The 26023-nt window shown below is 40.5% G+C and overlaps 2 protein-coding genes across 3 annotated transcripts in view; one reads left to right on the top strand and one right to left on the bottom strand.

Moving 5' to 3' along the window:
- LOC107585356 (regulating synaptic membrane exocytosis protein 1-like) overlaps positions 1-14440 on the bottom strand; it is a 72638-nt gene extending 58198 nt beyond the window's left edge. Inside the window, exons 1-2 of the mRNA XM_016272359.1 lie at positions 14104-14440; positions 12156-12230 (exon numbers count right to left, since the gene is read on the bottom strand). Of these exons, the coding sequence (XP_016127845.1) occupies positions 12156-12230; positions 14104-14270 (242 nt within the window). The 5' untranslated portion in view covers positions 14271-14440. The remainder of the gene's footprint in view (positions 1-12155; positions 12231-14103) is intronic.
- A 1716-nt stretch (positions 14441-16156) lies between these two features.
- asrgl1 (asparaginase and isoaspartyl peptidase 1) lies at positions 16157-20580 on the top strand. Of its 2 annotated transcripts, none has more exons than XM_016272329.1 (7): positions 16157-16249; positions 16839-17027; positions 17128-17270; positions 17515-17669; positions 18301-18422; positions 19074-19184; positions 20318-20580. In XM_016272329.1, exons 2-7 carry the CDS (start codon positions 16841-16843, stop codon positions 20530-20532), a joined length of 933 nt encoding a protein of 310 aa, XP_016127815.1. In that variant the 5' UTR covers positions 16157-16249; positions 16839-16840; the 3' UTR covers positions 20533-20580. The 2 variants fall into 2 exon arrangements, with proteins under 2 accessions (XP_016127815.1, XP_016127814.1); XM_016272328.1 differs by lacking the exon at positions 20318-20580 and adding an exon at positions 19934-20194.
- The last annotated feature ends 5443 nt before the right edge of the window (positions 20581-26023 follow it).

The raw sequence follows: 26023 nt of genomic DNA, 5'->3' as shown, positions 1-26023 counted from the left end.
ATCTTTCTTCTTCTTCTTCCCCCCCCCATGCCCCCCCCCCCGCCCCCGCCACACCCACTTCACCAAGCTTCACCTACTTCACCTACCAACAGCACATCTTTCTGTTCACCACTCATTCTTTCCTCTCAATCTTTGGATCATTTAATGCACTTTATTACTAAACTTTTTTTCTCTTGCATAATGTGAATGACAGTTCCTTCCCCAGTCCTATTCAATCCATTTAGAGGATAGACCAATCCGAAAATAATCCATTTGCGTTTGGATATAAGGGTATGCATGGGTGCAAAGAGCAATTCTATAGTTTTTGAAATGTAGAGTGATACAAACAGTGAAACATCTCAGTACTGTTAAAATATCAGCATTCTCAGCCAAGCGCAAAGTAACTGTTGTGTAATATGCTGTAACCCTGCATGAAATGACTGACTGGGCAGAAGAGCATGAGCGATGTCTGAAACCTACAAAGGACACTCTTCAATAGCAGAGCAGCTCAGACGGACTGTAAATCTCTGACAGAATCCACTTTCAGATGGAGCAGTCCCATGTGGGCTGGTGAAAAGCAAAGAGAGAGAAAAGAGGGAAAAAATGTCCATATGCCTATCCGCACGCGCAGCAGCCATGTCATTAAACCAAAACACATCTATAAATAGACAACCCACTCTCTTCATCCAAGACATCATGGTCCTCGTCAAACCCTCCGGATTCCAAACAAAAAAAATAACAGTGGATCTGATCTCCTCACACGCGCAGTCGGCTAAACACGCGCAGTCGGCTAAACACGTCAGTGACGTTACTTTCAAATCAGGCCATGCATTATCTGCTTGTGCAGTTTTTGCACAAATGCATGGATGCATAAACACACATACACATCTTCTCTCTGGGTAATTAAAAAAATAATTGGTGCAAAAGGAACACAGCTTTTTGGCCAGCTCAGGAGTAATACTGATGATGCTTGAGGAAAGTGACACTGCTGAGAAAAAGAGAGAGAACAGTGCCTACAGAACAAACCGAAATGCACATTCCTCCATGGGAGTGCTGTGTAACTGAAGCTCCAGGTGTTGGTGCCACACTTCACTGACTGACTGTCTGACTGACTGACTAACTGAAGACTCTGCTAATTAAAAACACATGTGACCGACAGAAGAAGCAGACGCGGTAAAAAGCCAACTCAAAGCTGACAGTACACCACAGTTGTGGAGCTTAGTGTCTGTTTTATTTTGCAAATTATCAACACTTTATACATGACTCATTCTTCAGAATCAAACTTCTGAGGTAGTGTAGATAAGTTCACTGCCTACATAAGTAACATTCTAACAATAAAACATGTGATATTACATCATATTAAGCAATAGGATGTACAATTGCCATCTTGCGGCTGATAAAACAGGTGAAAACTCCAAAATACTTTTTCCAAAGACTATATATCAACCACTCTATGACAGGGACTTAGATGTGGGTTCTTTCAAATTGGCCCACCTAGAAACCAACCAGAACAAGCAGTTGACCACCTAGCAACCACATATCACCATGCTATAAACTAATCAGAACACTTTAGTAACTAAATAGCAACATTCTGGCAACCAGCTGTACTTAATTCTAGTCCTCGAATTTGATTGGCTGAGTGGTGTTTCAAGAGTGATGAAACACATTTCAACAGCATGGGCATATTTCATTGCTTGAATCACTTCAGATAATCTGTGGTGAGTATTTTTCTGTGAATATTTATATCAGTAGGCAGCGTGAAGTGACTATGAATTGGACCTTGGTCACTGGACCTTTCATTCAACTGATTAATTCAAAACACTGATTCATTTCAGGAATGAAATAAGTGACTTATCATTATGAATGAGTCAATAAATCATTCACTCAACTAACTCATTTGTTTACAGTGACTCATTCAAGAACGGAATAAGTGATTTTTCTTTATGAGTGAGTCAAAGAATCATTCACTCAACGGATTCGTTCAAAACACTATTCATTTGAAACACCACGATACTGATTGTTGCTCAGAGATGTATAAAACAGACAAAGTAATTGGCAGTATTGCGTCTAAAGTTACTCAAAATTGTATATTTATAATAAACATTTAAATTTAAATGTTTTCCACCATCTTTGATTTTTTTTTTTATATATAAATGTTTTTGTATACAATAGTGCTGTCTTTTTAAAGGGGTCATATAATGCTACATGCACTTTTACAAGTAGTTTGAACTGAAATGTGTGTTGGCAGTGTGTGTACACAACCACCCTAAAATGATAAAAATCCACCCAGTGGTTTTTTGTTAATCTACGAAAATCTTTACCTCTTTCTCAAATCGAGCCGATCTCAGATGCCTGTCTGTGTGACGTCACACAACTGTGTGACGTTTGTTTTTGAAGGGAATGCTCCCCCAATCTACATAAATGTGTCTATGTTCGCGCGAATCATTCATGATCCAGCCTCACCTACAGAAGAAGTAAGTGTAAGGTTTTTTTAATGAATCTTTGCAAATCGCCTTTCCTAATAATGTGCTAATTACCAAGTTTCACGAAGAATGCGGCTGTTAGAAAACACTCTCTGTCTTTAGATTGGTTCCAGATGTTGTCACCCCTCCTCTCCTTTTTTCCCCTCTCTCACTCGCCCTCCCTATACAGAGCACTCTCTCTGAATCCCCCTCCTCCATCTGTTCTCTCTCTCTTGTATTATGTTTTAATATCTCTTACTCATATTCGAGGTACGCATGCGCACATGTATGCATTAGCTTTTCTTGGTTCAAATGCTCAAATAAGGACACGAAAGCTAGGACTCTAAGGTAAAGGGGTTCGTGATGAACTATGAAGAGAGTTCAGCATCCTTCGCCAAGTCTATTCCTAATATGTCCATATTTTTCTGTACATGTGGCCATTTTATATAAACACATGTTCTTGGCCAAGAGCCTATATGTATGTCATCTATATCCTCATTGGTTAAAGGGTTGAAACTCCCCTCGACATATGCCTATATAATATCTTTGTTTCTATGAATAAAGTTTAAGTATTGAGAATACAATTTGAATGTGTGTTTTCTTGCTTCCCGGCCGTTATACACTTTAAGGGACTGAGAATTTTCAGAGGTGGCAAAGAGATATAGAGGGACCAATTGTTAATTTACTAACAGCGGCTAAAATAAACAGTCTCTAGGAGAGTGGCTCGGAAGAGAGGGGCGGGGTCAGCAGAGCTCATTAACATTTAAAGGAAAATGCTACAAATCTGCATGCTCTGAAAAGAGCCATTTTTGACAGGGTAAAAAAATAGTTTTTTACACAACCATTGAGATATTTTAACCAAACTATGTTACAGACTTTTCATTAAGACCCTAAAGAATCATATCAACTTGTGGAATATGGGCATCCTATGACCCCTTTAACTAAATTACGACAGCATTATATTGGAACAGCTGGAAAGCACAACTATGCCTTAAAATGCAGTCTAAATATGCAGCTCACTTGTTTTTGATACAACATTATGGAGTGCTACCTAGAGACATTTCTATCAACTTCAAAAAGTTATTAGAGGTCCTGCCCTAGACTCGCCTTTACATTATATCCAAAACTGAGGAGCATTTGAAGATCTTATAAATGAAAATACAATTCATAAAAGGAAAGACAATGTTAGAAACCAAATTACTAAGAAATAAGTGGAGGTGTTGGGCAAAGAAAGTGTCCCAGCAGCATGCCTACACATGCTACACACTGGCATTCTCCATGGGACAAATTCTCACAGGAGGGTTGGCGGTAACAATCATGACACATTGTTGATCTGTAAATATCAGCCAGCAAGGAAAGCTTCCATCACTGCTGCCTGCATCACTCACATTGTTTTACTGACATATTAAATAATTTCCTGAATACAAGACATAATGTATGCGCTAAACAACAACTAACAGTTGTGCCAGTTCGTCCCATCATGCAATGCAATGAGAAAATCCAGTATGTCAGGAGAGATTTTGTTGGTGTGTCATAACCTAAGCTGTAGAAAAGTGCCCTGTGACCCTGCTTTGGGAAAGTCCTACTACCCTGTGTTTGTGTGTAAACAGCTCGCAACATACTCCCCAGCAATACGGCGACAGATGTCAGCTGTAATTCCCCATACTTTTATGTGTTTCTATGTTAAAAGGTCTTACTTCCCTAGCAGACCCATTATACACCAAAACATTTGTGCTCTGAACAGCCTGGGTCGCTGACACCACGGTGCAAGGATGGGTGTATTATTACAGTACATGGTGAGGGGTCCCGGTCGGCTTGACTGCATATTTTTTGTAAGTTGGTGAGGAAATGAGCGTGTGTGTGTGTGTGTGTGTCCTAGCACAGTTAACCAACTGGAGGAACAGATGGACTCCCCACTCTCCTTGTTATGAAGAAACGCAGCCTTCACACATACACACATACACACACACACACCTCTCAAAGCAACATTTAACTCTAAACGGGATATGCTGACATGTTTATGTGGGCCTATTCATACATTTAATTATAATACTCAAAGAACATTTGTTTCAGAGCACTCATCTGATGCGTAGCAAGCATTGTTTATTAAACATGGAGAAGACAGTAAAGTTTTGCCTCAGAGAGATGCTCACTATCTATCCAGGTACTGACTGATATTTAATTACATATTTGGAAATATGATACATTTTATTTCATCAGCAATACATAATCAATATTGTTTTTATGTTTTTGGAAGCAAATATATTTTATATTTTTTCTAAATATTTCTCACCTTGGTTTTTTTTTTTTTTACAAAAAAAAAAAAGACAATTTTTAAGGTTTTCAGTATTATCTGGTAATTATGTAACAATAGTTTAACTTATAAATTAAAAAGTACACTTGGCATACAGTGATTTGTTTATAATTTTATAATTATAATTATCGTTCTCATAACTACACATTTTCTTCAATGAAACCTCATCTATGTTAGCGATCAAGATCACATTACCTTGGTGGTATATTGAAATCAGCAGAATTTGCAACATCACAGAAAATGAAATATTCAAGTTCGTATTACTGAAAGTTAGCTCTCTTGCTAACCGGCTAGCTTTATGCCAATGCAGTTCAGAGTTAACCTGCATCATTTAGTTTAAGCAACTCAGTTTGAGTAGGTCATATATAACGCACAGCAATCAAACCCACAACCACTCCAGCATCTGTGTGCTGAGGCCTGTGAAAGACACATTTGGTAATGCAGTCGGGCCACTGACTGAACAAGTGAGAAAGTAATTGAGTGGGAGCCTGAGAATTAGGAGCATGACTTTAGCACATGCCAACCCGTGAGCACAAGCTCATCCTTCTGAGGCCTGCTGGTGGGTGTGAGCAAATGGATTTAGAAGGCTTGTTCTCCAGTGGATGCTAATGTATGGACTAGGGTGCTATTAAAAGCCACTACTGTGTGATATGCCTGTGCATTTAATTATTTATCTATTCATGTATTCCTCCTGTTTTTAAAGGCTTTTTGTCAGTTCTTGTGTCTAAGTCAAAAGCACTGGCTAGAGAAGGAGTGGGCTCAAGGGAATAAGATTACAATAAGAGCAACTCTCTCTGTTTGATCTTCAGCAGAATAGACCTGCCTTAAATACACCTCATCTACTAAATCCCTTGCTTAACAACATTTCTAGGCCAGAAGTCTCGAGTAGGTGTAACTGATCGAGTACATCCTGCATATGCGTATGGTGCAATGATAATAATGATAAACAGCACAACTGCATTTTGGTTCGAGCCAGTAGAGTGCTGCAGGGATGACATATTTTTGTAGGCCAAAACCCAGAAACGTTTTTTGGTTAAATTCCTGAAATAAGGTCTATGATTAACACAAGCTCAAAATATTTTCATTTTCCTTTTTTTTTATTCTACCATATAAAATACATCAGTAACACCCCCTTGTGATTTTTTTAAAGCTTTTACTTTTTTTGAAAAAGTGATTGCTAACATGTGGCCAACTTTCAGGGAAAATGTTTTTGTTTTTTTTCTTAAAGGGGTCATAGGATGTGTCATGAATCCGGTCCATGAACTTCCGTCTGCTTGCCATCAGAGGTCACCCTTTCCATTACATTGACTCTCGCACTACACAAACTGTTGCATATCATCCCGTACTATATATCCCATCATCCATTGTACTGATTGCACACAGCACTGATTGCACACAGCTGTATCCAATCACACATTCACTATATATATCACTCAATCTGACTCCTATCAAACTGCCGAGTATTGTATGCGCTTATCGCCAGCAGTGATAGCTACTTTACAGAGCCCTCGTTAGTTTCCCAGTCCTAGCCTAGTCTTGCCCTGTATGTTTTCTCGGTTACTGATCTTTGCCTGTTTTCCTGGATTTATTCCTCTAGTCTCGCCCTTTTGATTCTGTTCGCCGATCGTTGACCTACGCTAGCCCTAGGATTATTCTTGTGTCTTGCCCGCCATAGACCTGTGTGCCATTGTTCGACCCTGCCTGTGTTTCTGACCTCTTCTGCTTTAAATAAAAGCTTGCACATGTATCCGCATGTCTAACGGCCTAATGGTTAGAGAGTCGGACTCGTAACCCAAAGGTTGTGGGTTCGAGTCTCGCACTGGCAGGGATTGTAGGTGGGGGGAATGAATGTACAGCGCTCTCTCCCACCTTCAATACCACGACTGAGGTGCCCTTGAGCAAGGCACCGAACCCCCAACCCCACTTGGATGGGATGCACTTTGGATGGGATATGCAGAGCACTAATTCCGAGTGTGGGTCACCATACTTGGCCACATGTCACGTCACGTAATAGAATACTCGGCCTCACAAGGATGCAGCAGCTTCTCATGTAAACATTGGCCAGGTATGGACACTGCAAGACTGTTGTTAGCCCTTGAGCAGGGCACACGCTCACTCGAGGACTACATTCAAGAGTATCTGGACATTGCGTATCACTCTGATTTACCGGACTGTGTTTTGATAGATTTTTTCTGTAATGGCATTAATCAACCGTTAAAATCTAAGCTTATACTTGAGGGTCCGCGTTCGTCACTACGTCAGTTTGTGACTGTTTATTGACTGTTGGCTCTTTGTCTACTGTGGGTGTCGTGGAGGAAGAACGTGACACCGCGTCTGTGCCTGTAATGGTGGCTGCTGAGTTTAGTCAACCACAAGCTCCAGGATATTCAAGGTTACTGATCGCTACTCCGGTGATGCAACCCGCTCGTGAAATGGTGGCCACACCAGAGCGCGCTCGCATGATGGCGGCGACAGAGGAGCCCATTCGCAAAATGGCGGCCACACTAGAGCACGCTTACAAAATGGCGGACACAACAGTGCCCCGTTATGTCACGGCTGCCAATCATGAGTCAAGTCAAGTCACAGCTGATCTGCCAGAGTCAAGTCACGTCAACGCTGATCTTCCTGAGTCAAGTCAAGTCACAGCTGATCTTCCTGAGTCAAGTCAAGTCACAGCTGATCTTCCTGAATCACGTCACGGTTGTTCTTCATGAGTCAAGTCAAATCACGGCTGATCTTCATGAGTCAACTCAAGTCACAGCTTCCATTGCTGAGTCAAGTCAAGTCTCAGCTGATCTACCAGAGCCTCGTCACGTCTCAGCTGTTTGTCCAGAGTCTCGTCACGTCTCAGCTGATCACTCAGAGTCACGTCACATCACAGCTGATCACCCAGAGTCACGTCACCTCACAGCTGATCATCCAGAGTCACGTCACGTCCTGTCTGTGGCATCCAGATTATCAAGGTCAGTCCTTCGGTATCCCAGTCTGGTACCCAGTGTGAGGGATGCACCGCTGGTGTCTGCATGCACAGCTGGTATCCCCAAACCCACTCACTCTAACCCTGCTGTTCATGAACTCATTCCCCTGTCTGCAGCACTTCCCATATGGGGGGTTGCTTTATGGTGTATCTGGGCTGCGTACTCCACCGCCGATTTGCTCGAGTAGCAGCAGCACCGGCTACAACATCCCCAGAGGTGGCGGCTTACGCCGCAGAACCTCCCGAGGTAGCGGTGCCCGCTGCTGTACTCCCAGAGGCCATGGTGTCCGCTGCAGTCTCTTCAGAGGTGGCGGCGCATGCTGCAGAACCTCCCGAAACGGCGGTGCTCGCTTCAGCTCCTTGCATGGTGGTGGCGCCCAGCAACGCACTTTCAGCCTGTCCTGTCACAGCCTATGAACTATTGTCCTGCACTGGTCAAGGAGACCATTTCTGAATTGAGTCAAGTCAAGTCACAGCTGATCTGCCAGAGTCAAGTCACGTCAACGCTGATCTTCCTGAGTCAAGTCAAGTCACAGCTGATCTTCCTGAATCAAGTCAAGTCACAGCTGATCTTCATGAGTCAAGTCACGGTTGTTCTTCATGAGTCAAGTCAAATCACGGCTGATCTTCATGAGTCAACTCAAGTCACAGCTTCCATTGCTGAGTCAAGTCAAGTCTCAGCTGATCTACCAGAGCCTCGTCACGTCTCAGCTGTTTGTCCAGAGTCTCGTCACGTCTCAGCTGATCCCTCAGAGTCACGTCACATCACAGCTGATCACCCAGAGTCACGTCACCTCACAGCTGATCATCCAGAGTCACGTCACGTCCTGTCTGTGGCATCCAGATTATCAAGGTCAGTCCTTCGGTATCCCAGTCTGGTACCCAGTGTGAGGGATGCACCGCTGGTGTCTGCATGCACAGCTGGTATCCCCAAACCCACTCACTCTAACCCTGCTGTTCATGAACTCATTCCCCTGTCTGCAGCACTTCCCATATGGGGGGTTGCTTTATGGTGTATCTGGGCTGCGTACTCCACCGCCGATTTGCTCGAGTAGCAGCAGCACCGGCTACAACATCCCCAGAGGTGGCGGCTTACGCCGCAGAACCTCCCGAGGTAGCGGTGCCCGCTGCTGTACTCCCAGAGGCCATGGTGTCCGCTGCAGTCTCTTCAGAGGTGGCGGCGCATGCTGCAGAACCTCCCGAAACGGCGGGGCTCGCTTCAGCTCCTTGCATGGTGGTGGCGCCCAGCAACGTCCTTTTAGCCTGTCCTGTCACAGCCTATGAACTATTGTCCTGCACTGGTCAAGGAGACCATTTCTGAATCCCCAGTCATGCCTGTCATGGTTACTAAGCTCTCGTCCTTTGTCATCCCGGCCGCAGAGGCCGTTGATGAACTCTCGTCTTGCCTTGAACCGGCCACGAAGGCTATCTGTGAACAATTGTCCTGTCTCAACCCGGCCGCAGATGCTGTCTGTGAACTTACGTCCAGCCCTGAATCAGCCATGGAGGCCGCTTATGAACTCACTTCCTGTCCTGTAACAGCTATGGAGGCCATCTATGAACTCTCTGCCTGTTCTGTTCCGCCCAAGGAGGTCGTCAGTGAAGTCTTTGTCTGTCCTGTCATAGCTATAGAGGCCGTTTCCTAACTCCCTGCTTGTCCTGTCACGGCTATGGAGGCCGTCTGTGAACCCTCTGCCCGTCCTGTCATGGCCATGGAGGCCGTTTGTGAACTATCTGCCCATCCTGTCATGGCTACGGAGGCCATTTATGAACTTTTCTCATGTCCCGACCCAGCCAAGGAGACTGCCTCTGAACACTCAGCCTTGTCTATCACACCCAATGTTCTGTCTGTGTTGTCTGTCTCTGCTCTCTCTGTTACAGTCTCTGCCATGGTCTCCTGATCGGTTTGGCTCGCCGTGGGGGTCTCCTGCTCTGTCTGCTCCGCCGTGGTGGTCTTCGGCTCGGTCTACTGTCTGGCTCTGGTGGTCATCTGGTTCGCCGTGGTGGTCTTCTGTCCTGCTCTGGTGGTCTTCAGCTCCACCTGTACTGCCGGCTCCGCCCTGCTCCGCTGGTCCTGCCTCAGTCCCTGGTCTCTCCACTTCCACATGGACCTGGCCCTCTATCCCTCCCCCTGTTCCGCCTCTGCTCCACCTCCCTCCGGAATCGTAAAGTGTTTTGAGCATCTGGAAGCTGCTCCTTTGGGGGGGAGGGGCTCTGTCGCCAATCCGGTCCATGTACTTCCGTCTGCTTGCCAGCAGAGGTCACCCTTTCCATTACATTGACTCTCGCACTGCACAAACTCTTGCATATCATCCCGGACTACATATCCCATCATCCATTGTACTGATTGCACACAGCACTGATTGCACACAGCTGTATCCAATCACACATTCAATATATATCACTCAATCTGACTCCTATCAAATGGCCGAGTATTGTATGCGCTTATCGCCAGCAGTGATAGCTACTTTACAGATCCCTCGCCGAGTATTGTACGCGCTTATCGCCAGCAGTGATAGCTACTTTACAGAGCCCTTGTTAGTTTCCCAGTCCTAGCCTAGTCTTGCCCTGTCTGTTTTCTTGGTTTCTGATCTTTGCCTGTTTTCCTGGATTTATCCCTCTAGTCTCGCCCTTTTGATTCTGTTCGCCAATCGTTGACCTACGCTAGCCCTAGGATTATTCTTGTGTCTTGACCGCCATAGACCTGTTTGCCATTGTTCGACCCTGCCTGTGTTTCTGACCTCTGCTGCTTTAAATAAAAGCTTGCACATGGATCCGCACGTCTCACGTCTTGTCAGCCCTATATCTGCTCCGGCGGCGAAACAATGGCGGACTGATGACAGCTCACTCAGGGCGGGTCTGAGGTAAGACACCAGTCCAGTCTGTGCTGAAACGCTACTGTCAATCAAACTATCGTGGGAGGGGCCTGTCTATGTGACGTCACACAGACAGGCATCTGAGATCGGCTCGATTTGAGAATTAAGAAAAAAACACTGGATGGATTTTTATCATTATAGGGTGGTTGTGTACACACACTCCCAACACACATTTCAGTTCAAACAACTTGTAAAAGTGCATGTAGCATCCTATTACCCCTTTAAATAAAGACTGAAAGAGTTGTCGGAGTCATGTGACCACGATGTAGTTCGTTTATACCCTACGTTTATCTTTTTCTTCTGGTGATTGTATTCAGGCTTCAAAATTTATAAAAGTTGTGTTCATTTGTGAAGATTATCATGATGAACAAAATGTGTAGGAATCATAAACTTCTGTTGGTCACAGAGCTTATTTTCTACATTAATCCAAAAGCCACTGGTAAAATACTATTGGGTTTATATCGAGGGAACCAGGGTGATGCTAACTTCTGGATTAGATTACAAAAATACATCATCACTGCACCACTCTACTGGGGCAAGTTCTTGGTCAGGCTGATAACATCACAAGTGACCACATCCAGGGACTCCACACAGAAACAGATGTGTTTTGGCCAACTTTCCCCATAATCCTAAGCCTTCCTGATCCTCTGACCCCTCCAGAGACCAGAAAAAGCAATTGGGAGAGAGATGTTCTCTATCTGTTGATATGAACCACACCGCAGTCCTCTTATTCTTCAGCTGAGAGAACCAGGGCAATACTGATGTGCATAAATAATTTAACATAGCATAAATATTTCTCTGTCAGCACTCTAAAGCACCACCACAGGTGCCAAGATTTGTTTTCTTGTTTTGCAGGGAAAAAAATAATGCGACTGTAAAAAAGATTTTGATTTACAACACAGTGCACACTCTCAGCAGCTTCAGCATGACCCCAATGGGCAGTAAAAGAGAAAATCGAAAAATATAAAGGAGTCATTTAAAGTATTAAAGAATGTCACAACAGCATGCACAATAATTTCATTCGTTACAAACCCTACAGCTTTCAAAAAATACCAGCATAGGGCACATCCTTGAGGTAAATCTTGACCTTTCATTCACTATCATGTATGACTCTTACATTTTGAGGCAGTGTTGTCACGGCCTTATTGTCTGACATTTATAGAAACTGCAGTCATAACAGTCAGAACATAGAATGACATGGCAATGGCCATTAGAGCAGTGGTTCTCAATTGGGGGCGGGCAGAATTCCAGGGAGACTTCAATAAGTCTTAAAAGTATATAAATTTACTTAATATAATCGTAATTATATATTACTCTTAAAGATGTAAAACACTGGATTGACATCTTATTTTTGAGTTTATTTTTATTACAATACAAGTACTAGAAGTACAGCTTCGATAGGAGGAACTTTGAATATTGTGTTGGACAAAGGGGGTGGGGCCTTGGAGACAAAAAGGTTGAGAACCACTGAACTATAATGTTTATCATTTATTTACATCAAACTCCATTATTAACTTACTGCATGTAAACTTGACTGAGATGTTTACCTGATGTCGTTCTGCTGAGGTGGTTTCTTGTTCCCGACCAGGTTCACTGTTTTTGCTTGTATGGGCTTCTCCTCTCTAAAATGTACAAACACAATTTAGATAGTGACGATAAATCTCTCAGAAATAAATCTTAGCTCTTTTGCATGAAAAGTTTTTTCTTTAGCTAACTTTTTCTAGTATTACCAACCTTCACCAAACATGCATTTTCATGAAATGAAAGTTGAGTTATAAAGACAGAACATCTCCTTTTGTAAACAATTCTGCAATATTATTTTTAAAGAATGGTTCATCCAAAAATGAAGATTCTGTCTGCAGAACACAAATGAAGATAAATAAAAGAGTACAAAAAAATATTTTTTTATATTCCACAGAAGAAAGCCAGTCATACAGGTTTGGAATGACATAAGGGTGAGTAAATGATGACAGAATTCTCATTTTTAGGTGAGCTATGCCTTTAAGCTAGGACAGTATTGTTGTATTTCTGAATGCCTCAAATGCATTGTGAGGTCGACCTCTAGCTTCTGCTTCAGGACAGAAGTTTCTTTGAGGAACTGTCCAATTCAAACATCGATCTCATGACACACACAGCCAATGAAAATGAGTTTGTTTATCGGCACACTAAAACAGATTAGTACACAGATTATGTGGCGATCTGTCTATTCTCTCTAAGAAATACTGTGTAACAGACTGAATTCAGTGATCATTTGACCTGTGACCTTTAACCATTCAAAGAAAAATTTTATTCATTTTTCTTTCAGAAGAGTTTAGTGACAAAAAAATGTATATACAAAGACTGAGAAATTAAATAACTGCATGACTATTTCCTATGAGTAATTTAGGGCAAGAAGTGCTTAGGTTATTGATTGTAGCTGCTCAGGGAACCAATTTAAGATGCATAAATCTGATTTCAAATCTCAAGGTGACCAACAACTAATGTAATATAAGCAATGATGGCTTCTACATGTCAGGTGGACAGGAAGCCAAGAAACATCTTCACACTCATGATAACAGCACTGATGAACCACAAATAGCTCAGAATAAAACTTTACAAACTATCCTACATGTAAACCGCTGACTAGTGCCTGTCATAAAAAGACCTTTTTTTTTTTTTACCAGTTTTCATTTGAAGTATTTGGTGCTTGTTGTAATAAGTTTTTTTTTTACTGTAAAGCTCTTTGAGTTGAATACTTTTGCTATGCATATAGTTCATTATGATGCTATACATATATATCATTAGGAGGATCTAAGAAAAGAAAAGAAAGGAAATTGAACAGATGAGGAAAACATAAAGCAATGACTGATGCTTCAAGCTGTGAGTGATGCTCACACTACAATCAGGGAAGATTTCAGTGAATGGGTTAAGGATCCTGATGATCATGATGACGAGGCACGGAAATATTGTCGTGACCAGGCAGGAATCCTGACACTGGTGGTGAATAGTGTGGAAAACTTTCACTAACCTATTTAAAGAAACATTAAAAATGTAGGATGTGTTGAATAAATGAACTAATAATGTGACATGACGTGTGTGTGCTGCTTAAAACTAATCCATCACACTGTGAGGTGTAAAACAGCAGGATGTATTGAGTTGTAGATATTTAGCTCTTGCATGTCGACACACCCCTCTCTTTAACAGCTATACCTGGGAACAGTCACCTGGCCGTTCATTAGACAAGCTTGTTTCATATGGATGTGTATGAATACACAAGTGAGGCTCATCCATGACAGGTGACCATAAGGATGGAGAAAGTGGACATACATGGCCAGACTCACCCACCCACCCACACACACACAGGAGCTCAGGTGCAGGCGTACAGCCTGATGGCTTTATTAGTAGGCTATTGCAAACAGATGCACCTACAGAAACCATTACAAGCTGTTTGCCTTTTGGTCTCCAGAAGCAGCACAAATACTACGGGCAGGCTCCCTATAAAGTGTGATGTCTTACTTGAGCATGGCCTCATCCTTTGCCTCTTCCTCCCTCTGCCGAACCATCACAGCCATGATAATTTTCTTCTCCTCCTCGGTGAGGTGACTGAGGTCCGGTAGCTCGGATATGGAGCTCTGCGCTGTGGGTGGGCGAGGGCCGCCGCGGGGCCCCACCGAGGCGGACATATTTTACCCCTGTATGATCGGTGCAAAATCCCAGCTATGTAAACCGCTATTCAGGACATAGTCCGATGGCTTATCCGCGGTTGTCGCGAGCGTGGCGAACCGTTCATCGCTGCGGCGGGCACCCACGGTTGTGCTTCTCTTCCTATACGGCTTTTTATCCTGTTTCCCCCCCCCCCCCCCCCCGCCCGCCCGCCTGCCTCTCCCCTCCAGGTCCAGTTAAGGGTAGTCCATATCTGATCCGGAGGATATGCGCGAGTCGACGAGGGGGGTCTTGCGCTTGTTGATGAAGCCGCCTCGGAGCTTGGGCTCTCGGGTGGGATGACGGGAGAAAAGGCGGAGTCCGCGCGGCGCTCTGTTTTCCGAGCTCGCTGCTGCTGCTGCTGCTGATGCTGCCGCTGTCAGGGAGACGGAAAGTCAATGGGACCGCAGCCCCTCAAGCGCGCGCACGCCTCCTCGAGACGGCCGCGCGCACTCTCATTTGAGAAAGGGGGCTCGCTGCACGCGCGCACAGCATCCCATCTACCAGCAGCCGACGCTTTGAGATTCCCCGAGCCTGACTCGCGGTTAAGATTGAGAACAGCGTGTTGCAAGTGCAAATTCAGCACACAGCAGACGAGACGCTAAAATATAAGTAATAAAATATAAACACACTAGACACAGACTTGCTGCAAATGACTAACTTCACATAGGCAATAAACTGGCACAACTGGTTAAGGGGGACACTTAAGATTAATCATCTTTTTCATTATTGCTTATCTTTAAAACCACCTTTAATTTCACTTATTTGCACAAAATTGGTGGTAAACACGTATAAATGAAAACATGACAATACATTCTGAGGCAAAGCATGTTGAAAGAGTGAAATGTGAGGGCAATTTGTGATTGTGATGTAGCTTTACTGTATACGGGATAATAATTAATCTAATTTTCCTAAATCCTTCTCATACAATGTCCCAATTTGCCAACAGTGCCTCTCTGCCATTTAAATCATTAATGGAAAGGAACAAATTTTGTGCAATCATAAAACTAATTCTGAATTAAACTTGTTGAGATAGGCTACAGCCTACCTCAGATAAGTTTTCAGTTAATAGATATTACATTTTAACTTAAATTATTAAGGCAGTACTTACTTTTGGAAGTTGAAACAATTTTACAATTTATAAATATGTATACGGGATAATAATTAATCTAATTTTCCTAAATCCTTCTCATACAATGTCCCAATTTGCCAGCAGTGCCTCTCTGCCATTTAAATCATTAATGGAAAGGGACAAATTTTGTGCAATCATAAAACTAATTCTGAATTAAACTTGTTGAGATAGGCTATAGCCTACCTCAGATAAGTTTTCAGTTAATAGATATTACATTTTAACTTAAATTATTAAGGCAGTACTTACTTTTGGAAGTTGAAACAATTTTACAATTTATAAATAATATATAAAATAAATAAATCCATATGCAGTAATCAAAGAATGAATTGGTAATCAAATGCTGAGCAGTTTATTATTATTCTTATTATTATTATTATTATTAATGTAAGCTACAAAAATAAATTAGTCTTCAGTGTTGCTGTGTGAGAAAAAAATACATAGGGTTATGCATTTTAAAACAGAAATCCATAGCTGTATTAAAGCTGAACATGCATTTAGTAATCTGTGTTCGCATATGCCATATGGGATGATTTATCCTAGCTTTTATCTCAGACATTAAACGGTTGAATGATGTTAGACTGGTTGCTTTGCATATTGTAGGCTACTTTCTTTCTTTCTTTCAACTTGCATTTCCAGTTTCTAAGCACTGGTTGTACGTAGAGCGTGGTTGTAGTGTGGACTTTTATTTTGGCGTTTTCTCCTTGGCTGCAATGACGTGTCTTGGGTCACATTATTTGTTGTACCTGTTACACCGTCCATTGGTTCCTTCGCTTTTAATGCACTTCTGCTATCTTTGACTTCATATTTCTGTCGTTAGTCGTTAATCTGGTGAGAAAGCCTTGTTAAATATCATTTTTAATTTTATGTGTATGTGGGCAGGTGCACCTGACACAAAATTACAAAAACGCTGCATTAGTTTTGGTCATTAGCTTTCCTGATGACTCGCTCATAGAGCAGTTTATTTGATGATGGGATTCGGCTGATTACAGCTTGTAAACTAAATGAGCAACGCAATTTGACATGTCATTGTAAATTAACGGACATTATAGCGGGTCACTATGCTGATATTGTAGACTGCATCTGCAGTACCTGTAGACAGATTTATTATGATAGTAAAATTATTAAAAACCACTGATTTATACTTAGTGAATGTATAACATCTTAGGGTCTAATGGGCATAGAATTTAGCTTTATGCAACGTAAAGAATAATATTATGCGTATTTTGCAGCTGGTTTGATGTATAGCTCAAAGTGATAATACGGTTTAAATTAATATGGTTAAAAAAATATATATTCAAAACAGCAGCACGATTGCTAGTGTGATATTGCTTTTATACAACAGTTAAATACACAACAAGTTTTTTTTCTCTCTCTCACTTTTTGTCTTCTCAATATTATTCTCAATCATTGTGGACAGCTATGCTGCCTGTAGTGGTGGTGCATGGAGGTGCTGGTCATATTCCTAAAGAAAGAGCTGAACTCTCTACTATCGGTGTAAAGGAGGCAACCAGGACTGGGTATGCCATCCTTCTGAAGGGTGGAAGTGCCATGGATGCTGTGGTTGAAGCAGTGGCCCTGATGGAGAACAACCCGAGATTCAATGCAGGTACCCATCAATTAACTCTCATACTTGCATACTTCTTGCTTAATACCTAATACTACATCCAGGGTAAGTAGAAAACTCAGGTTATGCCCATATGTCATAGGTCGGGGGTCAGTGCTTAATGTGAAGGGGGAGGTGGAGATGGATGCAATGGTAATGGATGGCAGGAGTCTAGATAGTGGGGCTGTTTCAGCGGTCAGAGGAATTGCTAACCCCGTGCAACTGGCCAGGCTTGTCATGGAGAAGGTATTATTGTAAATTGCACAACATCTTCCCAAATACTGTACATAACCACCATGGGAGATTTAGTTTTGAGTAATCTACAGTTACCAACATTAAAAACAAAAAGTGTTAATAGTAGGAATACTAGGCTAAATGATATCAGATGCTTTTTGAATACATTGAATGCAATCATTAGATAATTTCACTACAGTTTGCATTTAAAATAATCAAAGTAGTAATGTGAATGATGTCTGTCCTCTCTCTGGAGACCAAACACTTGTGTCTGACAGCTGAAGGGGCCTCTAAGTTTGCCAGAAGCATGGGTGTACCGGAAGTGCCTGAGGAGTCATTGATCACAGACTATGCCAAGATGCGCTGGAAGAAGAACCTGGAGCCAGATGCCAACCCTGTGGAATGCCAAATGTAAAGCTTTTATGTAATGAAAACTGGTACAAAGTGCTGACATAATGTTTTTGGCATAAGATGTCTAATGTCTAAAACTTCTACTAAGAAGAAAGAGTTGCAGTAATAGTTAAAGGGATAGTTCACCCCAAAATTAAAAGTACCTATATGACTTTCTTCTCTGAAACTCATAGATTCTAAATACACTACTGATAAAAACTTTGGAATAATTAAGTTTTTTATGTATGTATGTATGTTTTTATTTATTTATTTTTTGAAAGAAGCATCTTATGCTTACCAAAGCTACATTTATTTTAAACAGTAAAAACAGTGACATATTATTACAATTTAAACTGTTTATATATATAGAGAGAGAGATTTTTTTAAATGTAATTTTTTCCTGTGATTGCAAAGCTGAATCTTGTTTATTTATTTATTTAGGCATATACAATGAAAGTAAAGGGTCCATTTTTGTGTACTGTATATATGAAATATTGTGTTGTCCAATAATGTGCATTAATTTTATATGTAAAGAAATTGCAACACATGCCGTGTTTCTATGTTTATCTAATTTCTTTCTTTCTGATGAACTAGCTACCAGAATAAGTAAGACTTTTTGTTTGTAAAACCATTTTGTATGCATGCGTTTCAGGGGCAAGATGGGAACAGTCGGTGCAGTAGCTGTGGACAAAGACGGGAACATTGCTTGTGCCACATCCACTGGTGGAATGATAAATAAAATGGAGGGTCGTGTGGGAGACACGCCGTGTGTTGGTAAATACAAACCTGCTGCTTTGTAATGTATGTTTGGGGCCTTGATCTGATTTGCACTACAGACCTTCAGTCTTAACACTTTTTAGAGAAATCCGCCTACACATGGCTTTACTTATAGCTGTTTCTGTGTATTAAACTGAAATAGAAGAAAGTATTTCAACACTAAACTTTAACCTTTAACCTTTAATTTGACTAAAAAAACACCTAAGCAACTGATATGACGGGGATTGAACTCTGACCTTACATGCAAGAATGTGTATAATTTTCAGCTGCTCATGAGAGCTTGTTGCCTACTGAGTTAATATTCAAACCACAGATCTGATCCCCAGCTCAGCACACCACATCACCCTCCACATACACATTCTCTCAGGACACATTTTAACCTGTGGGAATCACACATACACACTAGTTAATGATAGAAACAGAGCTGGGTAAACAGGAGAATAGACTCTGCTGGTATTGTCTGATTTAGAAAGAGAGTAAATAAAAAGTGTAAAAAGACAGCTGTTTTATTCTCCCTTATGCAGTGAAAATTATCAGGGTTTGCCTCAAACAGGTGGAAGTTCATCTGGAGCAAAATGTTTGCCGAGTGTGAGTGTGTGTATAGGAAAGATCTCACTCTGGATTTGTGTTTTTTCGTCTGATTCTCAGGATGTGGGGGCTATGCAGATAACAATATTGGGGCAGTCTCACCCACAGGCCATGGGGAAGCCATCATGAAAGTCACGCTGTCTAGACTCATTATCTTCCACATGGAGCAAGGCATGTTACAATATCAGTACAACTTATTCAGCTTAACAACAAACAAAGCTTTGAGGTCTTTTTCTTATTTCTTTTTTAAGTGAACAAAATTACTATATTTATTTTACTATACAGAATATTTATTTAAACCGTGAATAATATACTTTATTATTAGGCTTTTTACTCTCTGTAATACTTGATTCTGGTCAGCTGTATTTAGCAGTTGTATTTGTTTTTATTTATAATATGATACTTTTAAACTGCAAGGACCTATTAAATTGATCAAAAGAGACATTAAAGACATTTACAATGCTACAAAAAGATTATATTTTAAATAAATGCTGTTCTTTTGAACTATCTATTCATCAAAGAATCCTGAAAAAATGTATAGCAGATTCTGCTAAAAATTTCAGCTTTGTCATTACATGAATAAATTATCTGTTTAAACTCTCATTCTGACGGCACCCATTCACTGCAAGTGATGATTTCTCCAAATCTGTTCTGATGAAGAAACAAATTCCTATACATCTTGTATAGCCTGATGGTGAGGAAAATTTCAGCAAATTACCAGTTTTAGAGTGAACTATTCCTTTAAACCATTTGCTTCATTATCATGCATTACATAGTCACATACATCTGGCATAGAGATCTGTAATGATAATACCATGTACTAGCTTGTTAATATTGTTGGTCAACTATTTTTTTTTTTATATTAGTAAATCACTTACTTGCATGATTCAGTTAAGTGTGTGTTCTTCTTTATTCTATAGGCAAGACCCCAGAGGAAGCTAGTGACCTGGCTCTTACTTATATGAAGGAGCGGGTGGATGGTCTTGGCGGGGTTGTGGTGGTAGATCCAAAAGGGACCTGGGCAGCTCGGTTCAGCAGTTTACAGATGTCATGGGCTGCCGCACAGCAAGGCAAACTCCACTTTGGGCTGTACCGTGGTGAACACTTTGTTGAGCCTGTATAAGAGAGCATATAATGAACATTTTATACACACACACACACACACACACACACATATATATATATATATATACACTCACTCACTCCCTCTCAGACTATTGTTAGTCAACTGTATTTTTTTTTTATATTAGTAAATCACTTACTTGCATGATTCAGTTAAGTGTGTGTTCTTCTTTATTCTATAGGCAAGACCCCAGAGGAAGCTAGTGACCTGGCTCTTACTTATATGAAGGAGCGGGTGGATGGTCTTGGCGGGGTTGTGGTGGTAGATCCAAAAGGGACCTGGGCAGCTCGGTTCAGCAGTTTACAGATGTCATGGGCTGCCGCACAGCAAGGCAAACTCCACTTTGGGCTGTACCGTGGTGAACACTTTGTTGAGCCTGTACAAGAGAGCATATAATGAACATTTTATACACACACACACACACACACACACACATATATATATATATATATATATATATACACTCACTCACTCTCTCTCAGACACATTTATGGTTGATTATATTTTTATTGAAAAAAAGTATTGAAAACAAAAGCAAATATGCATGCATGCAAATCAATGTTTGTGTAAAATACATACATGCCTCATGGCAGTGATTAAGCATTATTATGCATTTTGAAGTTGATCTCTACATGCAACAGTAAAGCTATGTAAGTCTTACATAGATCGATTGACAAAATAACAAATAACTACTATAACACTCCTTTTTGAGGGCTGTCTAACTGTCCTTAGTGGTAATACTGTATGTTCTCCACTAGATGGAGATATATGATGTTTTTTGGAATCAAGTGAATTTAATTTGTTGTAAGGTGCAGTGCAAATTTAAAGGAATAGTTCACCCCAAAATAATAATCCTGTCATCATTTACCCACCCCTCAAGTTGTTCCAAACCTGTTTGCGTTTCTTTCTTCTGTTGAGTACAAAAGAAGATTTTTTGAAGAATGAATATAGCTTCAAAATATCTTCTTTTGTGAGTAAATGTTGACAGAATTTTCAATTTTAGAGGTACTATCCATTAATAATCCCTTAATAAATAATGATTACTTTTAAACTAAAATTGTAAAATAAATGGTATACATATTTTGCAGCTTTGATATGACTGTGAATATAATACTACTACTACTCATAAAAATGGTTTACACATACTGTAAATGGCACCTGTGAACCTAAGTCAGAATGTCTTGGCAGACTTACCAGACTGGTTTTATAACTGATTTTGAAGAACAGAAATCATGATTAATTCCTGAAGTACTTCAGCGTATCATTTCCTTCCATAGACTGAAAGTGAAAGTAGCTTATTAAATCAGCACAAGATATTTTAAACCAACAAATCATGTTTACATTTGAACAAACAGTGCAGCAGTTTTATAATGGTCTATATTCTGTGAGAAAATTTGTGCCAGAAAAAAATTTGTATCACGTTTTAAGTGTGTTGGTGTCATCACACCATTTAGATAGACCAATTATGATGGCTGAACTTCTGCTGGAAGGTGAAAATGTGCAGAAAATAAACTTGCTGTTATGGGTCTCTGTAATGATAATACCATGTACTAGCTTGTTAATATTGTTAGTCAACTGTATTTTTTTTTTATATTAGTAAATCACTTACTTGCATGATTCAGTTAAGTGTGTGTTCTTCTTTATTCTATAGGCAAGACCCCAGAGGAAGCAAATTTTCTCTTATGTGTTATATTAAATTAACTGATAACATCATTTCTGTCGTTTTCATCTACAGTATAGTGCGGTGACATGGCCCTCAGATCTTAATGCCCTGACCCTCATAACAGTTTAAGTACACAAGCTTCTGCTTATTGTGTCAACACACAGGCAAGCTTGCAAGTTCCAACTGTGAATTGTCTTTATAATGATCAACAACCCAAAAACCAGTTTTTCTGTCCTCAGCGGTCAGCTTGTGTTCAAAATATTCCACACGGGAGTATGCAAAACAGCATCAGCCCCTGTCCTCTCAAAGACACAGCTGACAAGTCATGACCTCTCTGTCCTTTTGTCTCTCATTTAACCCTTTAAATATGCAGGAACATATTAAAAAAACACTTTTAAAGTAGAATCTCCCATGAAAATAGTGTAAAAGAGATTCGTTTTTACCTCAAGGTCAGTAACCTTTGTGTGGCATGGTGCTATGTTACTTTTAGATAAAGATGGTGAGTTGATGCCACAAATTTTTTACCACTTTATAGTCACTTAATATGAACAGTTGCAGGGACCCCCTTTTCAATATTTTGTTATTTCAATATTAAATTGGTTCCACTCACTCAGTATATCTATTTATGGGGACAAAATGGTTTGTTTTAAAACTCAGGATTAAGTGTATTGTAGTTTGAACTGCATTTATTTTGGAGTGAATAAATTTAGCCATACACAACACAATATACTAAGCAAACTACAAATTTATGAATATCCAGAAAGATTCAAAATTACAGTTATCTAAAGATTAGGATTGGCACGGAATCATTTTAAATCTATATTTTGCATTTATATATTTAACAGATGCTTTTATCCAAAGTGACTTACAATAGAGGAACTTTGCCAACCATATACCAGTGACAAATGTCAGGTTTATTTATTAGAAAGCCAGACTAGGAAACAATCTAGAGCAGAGGTGAAATGCAAAGAAAATGATTTTTTATTAACCTTTGTGAATTTAATAATAATGCAACGCATTTGTTTAAAATATTCAAATATAAAAGCACAGCGGTCAAGGGGGTCATTCAGTGAATGTAAACGCTGGCACCATCGTGGATACGAGCGCTTCGCCTGCTGATTGGTCAGCACTCGACAGCGATGACAGAAAAGGGGCGGGCCTGAACGCAGGAATCCGCATAGAAAAAGTCAGGAGTGACAGATTGCGCGGAGTGGGTGACAGCTTTACAGTGCGCTCGGACGGCAACGAAGTCAAGCAGCCCCCATTCGTTCAGTTGCCATCTTACAAAGCTTTCTACACTGCGAAAGAGCGACGCGACGTTACAAAACTTCAACCAAACCGTTATAATGTTAGTTGGTTATAACGGTCGCTTTCTATTTTTGTCGCGTCGCGTGAGATAATTACGTAATTACGCACTTGTGGCGGTTCCCAACAGCTTATACAAATACGTTGCGCTTGTTTGCTTTGACCAAGAACTTTAGTTTTCGTGAAGTCAAAGACATGATAAAGTTCTTTACAAGACGGAGAACACGGCAAGGATCAGTCAAAGTGGAGGTGACATCCTTTCTGGACATTTATACATTTTCTCACAAGGTATTTGTGCGGTCGGCGCTGGAAGAAAAGTCACGAACATCTGCGAAGAAGTTTGCAAAAGAAAGTTCATCAAACGGATCTTTCTTAGAAATACAGACATTCTGATTGTAACTTAGGTGAGTTTGTCGATCTTTATGCTGCATTAAGAGTTTGTATTGTAGATGTATTTCAAAAAGAAAACTGCACAGTAAAGGAGGCAGTCCAAGTCGGCACAGCTGTGTCCAGGAAATGGTTCCGTTGTGGAAAAAAAAGATAAAATAAAATAAATGTAAGATACTATATATGCGCTTAACCTGTCCTCTCAAAGACACAGCTGACAAGTCATGACCTCTTTGTCTCTTTGTCTCTCATTTAACCCTTTAAATATGCAGGAACATATTAAAAAAACACTTTTAAAGTAGAATCTCCCAGTGTAAAAGAGTAAAAGAGATTCGTTTTTACCTCAAGGTCAGTAACCTTTGTGTGGCATGGTGCTATGTTACTTTTAGATAAAGATGGTGAGTTGATGCCACAAATTTTTTACCACTTTATAGTCACTTAATATGAACAGTTGCAGGGACCCCCTTTTCAATATTTTGTTATTTCAATATTAAATTGGTTCCACTCACTCAGTATATCTATTTATGGGGACAAAATGGTTTGTTTTAAAACTCAGGATTAAGTGTATTGTAGTTTGAACTGCATTTATTTTGGAGTGAATAAATTTAGCCATACACAACACAATATACTAAGCAAACTACAAATTTATGAATATCCAGAAAGATTCAAAATTACAGTTATCTAAAGATTAGGATTGGCACGGAATCATTTTAAATCTATATTTTGCATTTATATATTTAACAGATGCTTTTATCCAAAGTGACTTACAATAGAGGAACTTTGCCAACCATATACCAGTGACAAATGTCAGGTTTATTTATTAGAAAGCCAGACTAGGAAACAATCTAGAGCGGAGGTGAAATGCAAAGAAAATGATTTTTTATTAACCTTTGTGAATTTAATCATAATGCAACGCATTTGTTTAAAATATTCAAATATAAAAGCACAGCGGTCAAGGGGGTCATTCAGTGAATGTAAACGCTGGCACCATCGTGGATACGAGCGCTTCGCCTGCTGATTGGTCAGCACTCGACAGCGATGACAGAAAAGGGGCGGGCCTGAACGCAGGAATCCGCATAGAAAAAGTCAGGAGTGACAGATTGCGCGGAGTGGGTGACAGCTTTACAGTGCGCTCGGACGGCAACGAAGTCAAGCAGCCCCCATTCGTTCAGTTGCCATCTTACAAAGCTTTCTACACTGCGAAAGAGCGACGCGACGTTACAAAACTTCAACCAAACCGTTATAATGTTAGTTGGTTATAACGGTCGCTTTCTATTTTTGTCGCGTCGCGTGAGATAATTACGTAATTACGCACTTGTGGCGGTTCCCAACAGCTTATACAAATACGTTGCGCTTGTTTGCTTTGACCAAGAACTTTAGTTTTCGTGAAGTCAAAGACATGATAAAGTTCTTTACAAGACGGAGAACACGGCAAGGATCAGTCAAAGTGGAGGTGACATCCTTTCTGGACATTTATACATTTTCTCACAAGGTATTTGTGCGGTCGGCGCTGGAAGAAAAGTCACGAACATCTGCGAAGAAGTTTGCAAAAGAAAGTTCATCAAACGGATCTTTCTTAGAAATACAGACATTCTGATTGTAACTTAGGTGAGTTTGTCGATCTTTATGCTGCATTAAGAGTTTGTATTGTAGATGTATTTCAAAAAGAAAACTGCACAGTAAAGGAGGCAGTCCAAGTCTGCTCATCTGTGTCCAGGAAAAGGCTCCCTTGTGGGGAATTAAAAAAAATAAAATAAGATACTATATATGAACTTAATCTATTTCGTATAGTAACGCAAAATGACATGAGCAAGTGATGAATATCAGCATTGTGATTCGGCCATATAAGCACGAGGCTGCAGGTAGATATTCACCACTACTTATGTTCTATACTACAGGCGGGTTGTAAGTGTTACAATTATTAAGATACAATACTAAATAATTAATATTACAGTTGGCCAGTTTGGACGTCTTCGCCAGTTAAGCTTTTTGTGTCACCAAGCAACTCACACACTAAAAGCCGGCCTGGAGCTCCGTGTATGAGTGGATCGGAGTGACAGACATTTCCCTTCTATCACAAAGTGTTCTGTAATCATCCGCCTCCTACTCCAGTCCGGGTTTTCCTGCTCAGTACTGAGAGAAACCCTGCTCAGAGAGATCAGTGGGCGGAAACATGGATGCTCTGACTTTAGAAAACTGCTGATCTGTTCAGGTAAAATCAACCTCTTCCATACACCTTAGTCAGGGCAGACGCCATATTTGATTTTATGCAGATGCTGTGAGGTGAGGGAACGTCATTTTCAAAATTCACAACTTTACAAACTTTCACAACTTGAGCTTTTGTCTACTGAAAGTTTCTTTGGAATTATGTTTTTGTCAGCTGAACATGTGGCATGGCATGTTATTACACTACAGTACAAATCTACTGAACTCAATATACTTCTAATCCTACCAACCTAAAAAAAAAAAATATGGTGCTCCAGATTGTCATAAAGTGGAGAAGTCAGAAGTGGAATAATATCCGCTTTTTTG

The sequence above is a fragment of the Sinocyclocheilus grahami genome, unplaced genomic scaffold (assembly GCF_001515645.1).
Source record: "Sinocyclocheilus grahami isolate Dianchi unplaced genomic scaffold, SAMN03320097.WGS_v1.1 scaffold69.1, whole genome shotgun sequence".
Lineage (NCBI taxonomy): Eukaryota > Metazoa > Chordata > Actinopteri > Cypriniformes > Cyprinidae > Sinocyclocheilus > Sinocyclocheilus grahami.
This window is presented reverse-complemented; position numbering and strand designations above follow the sequence as displayed.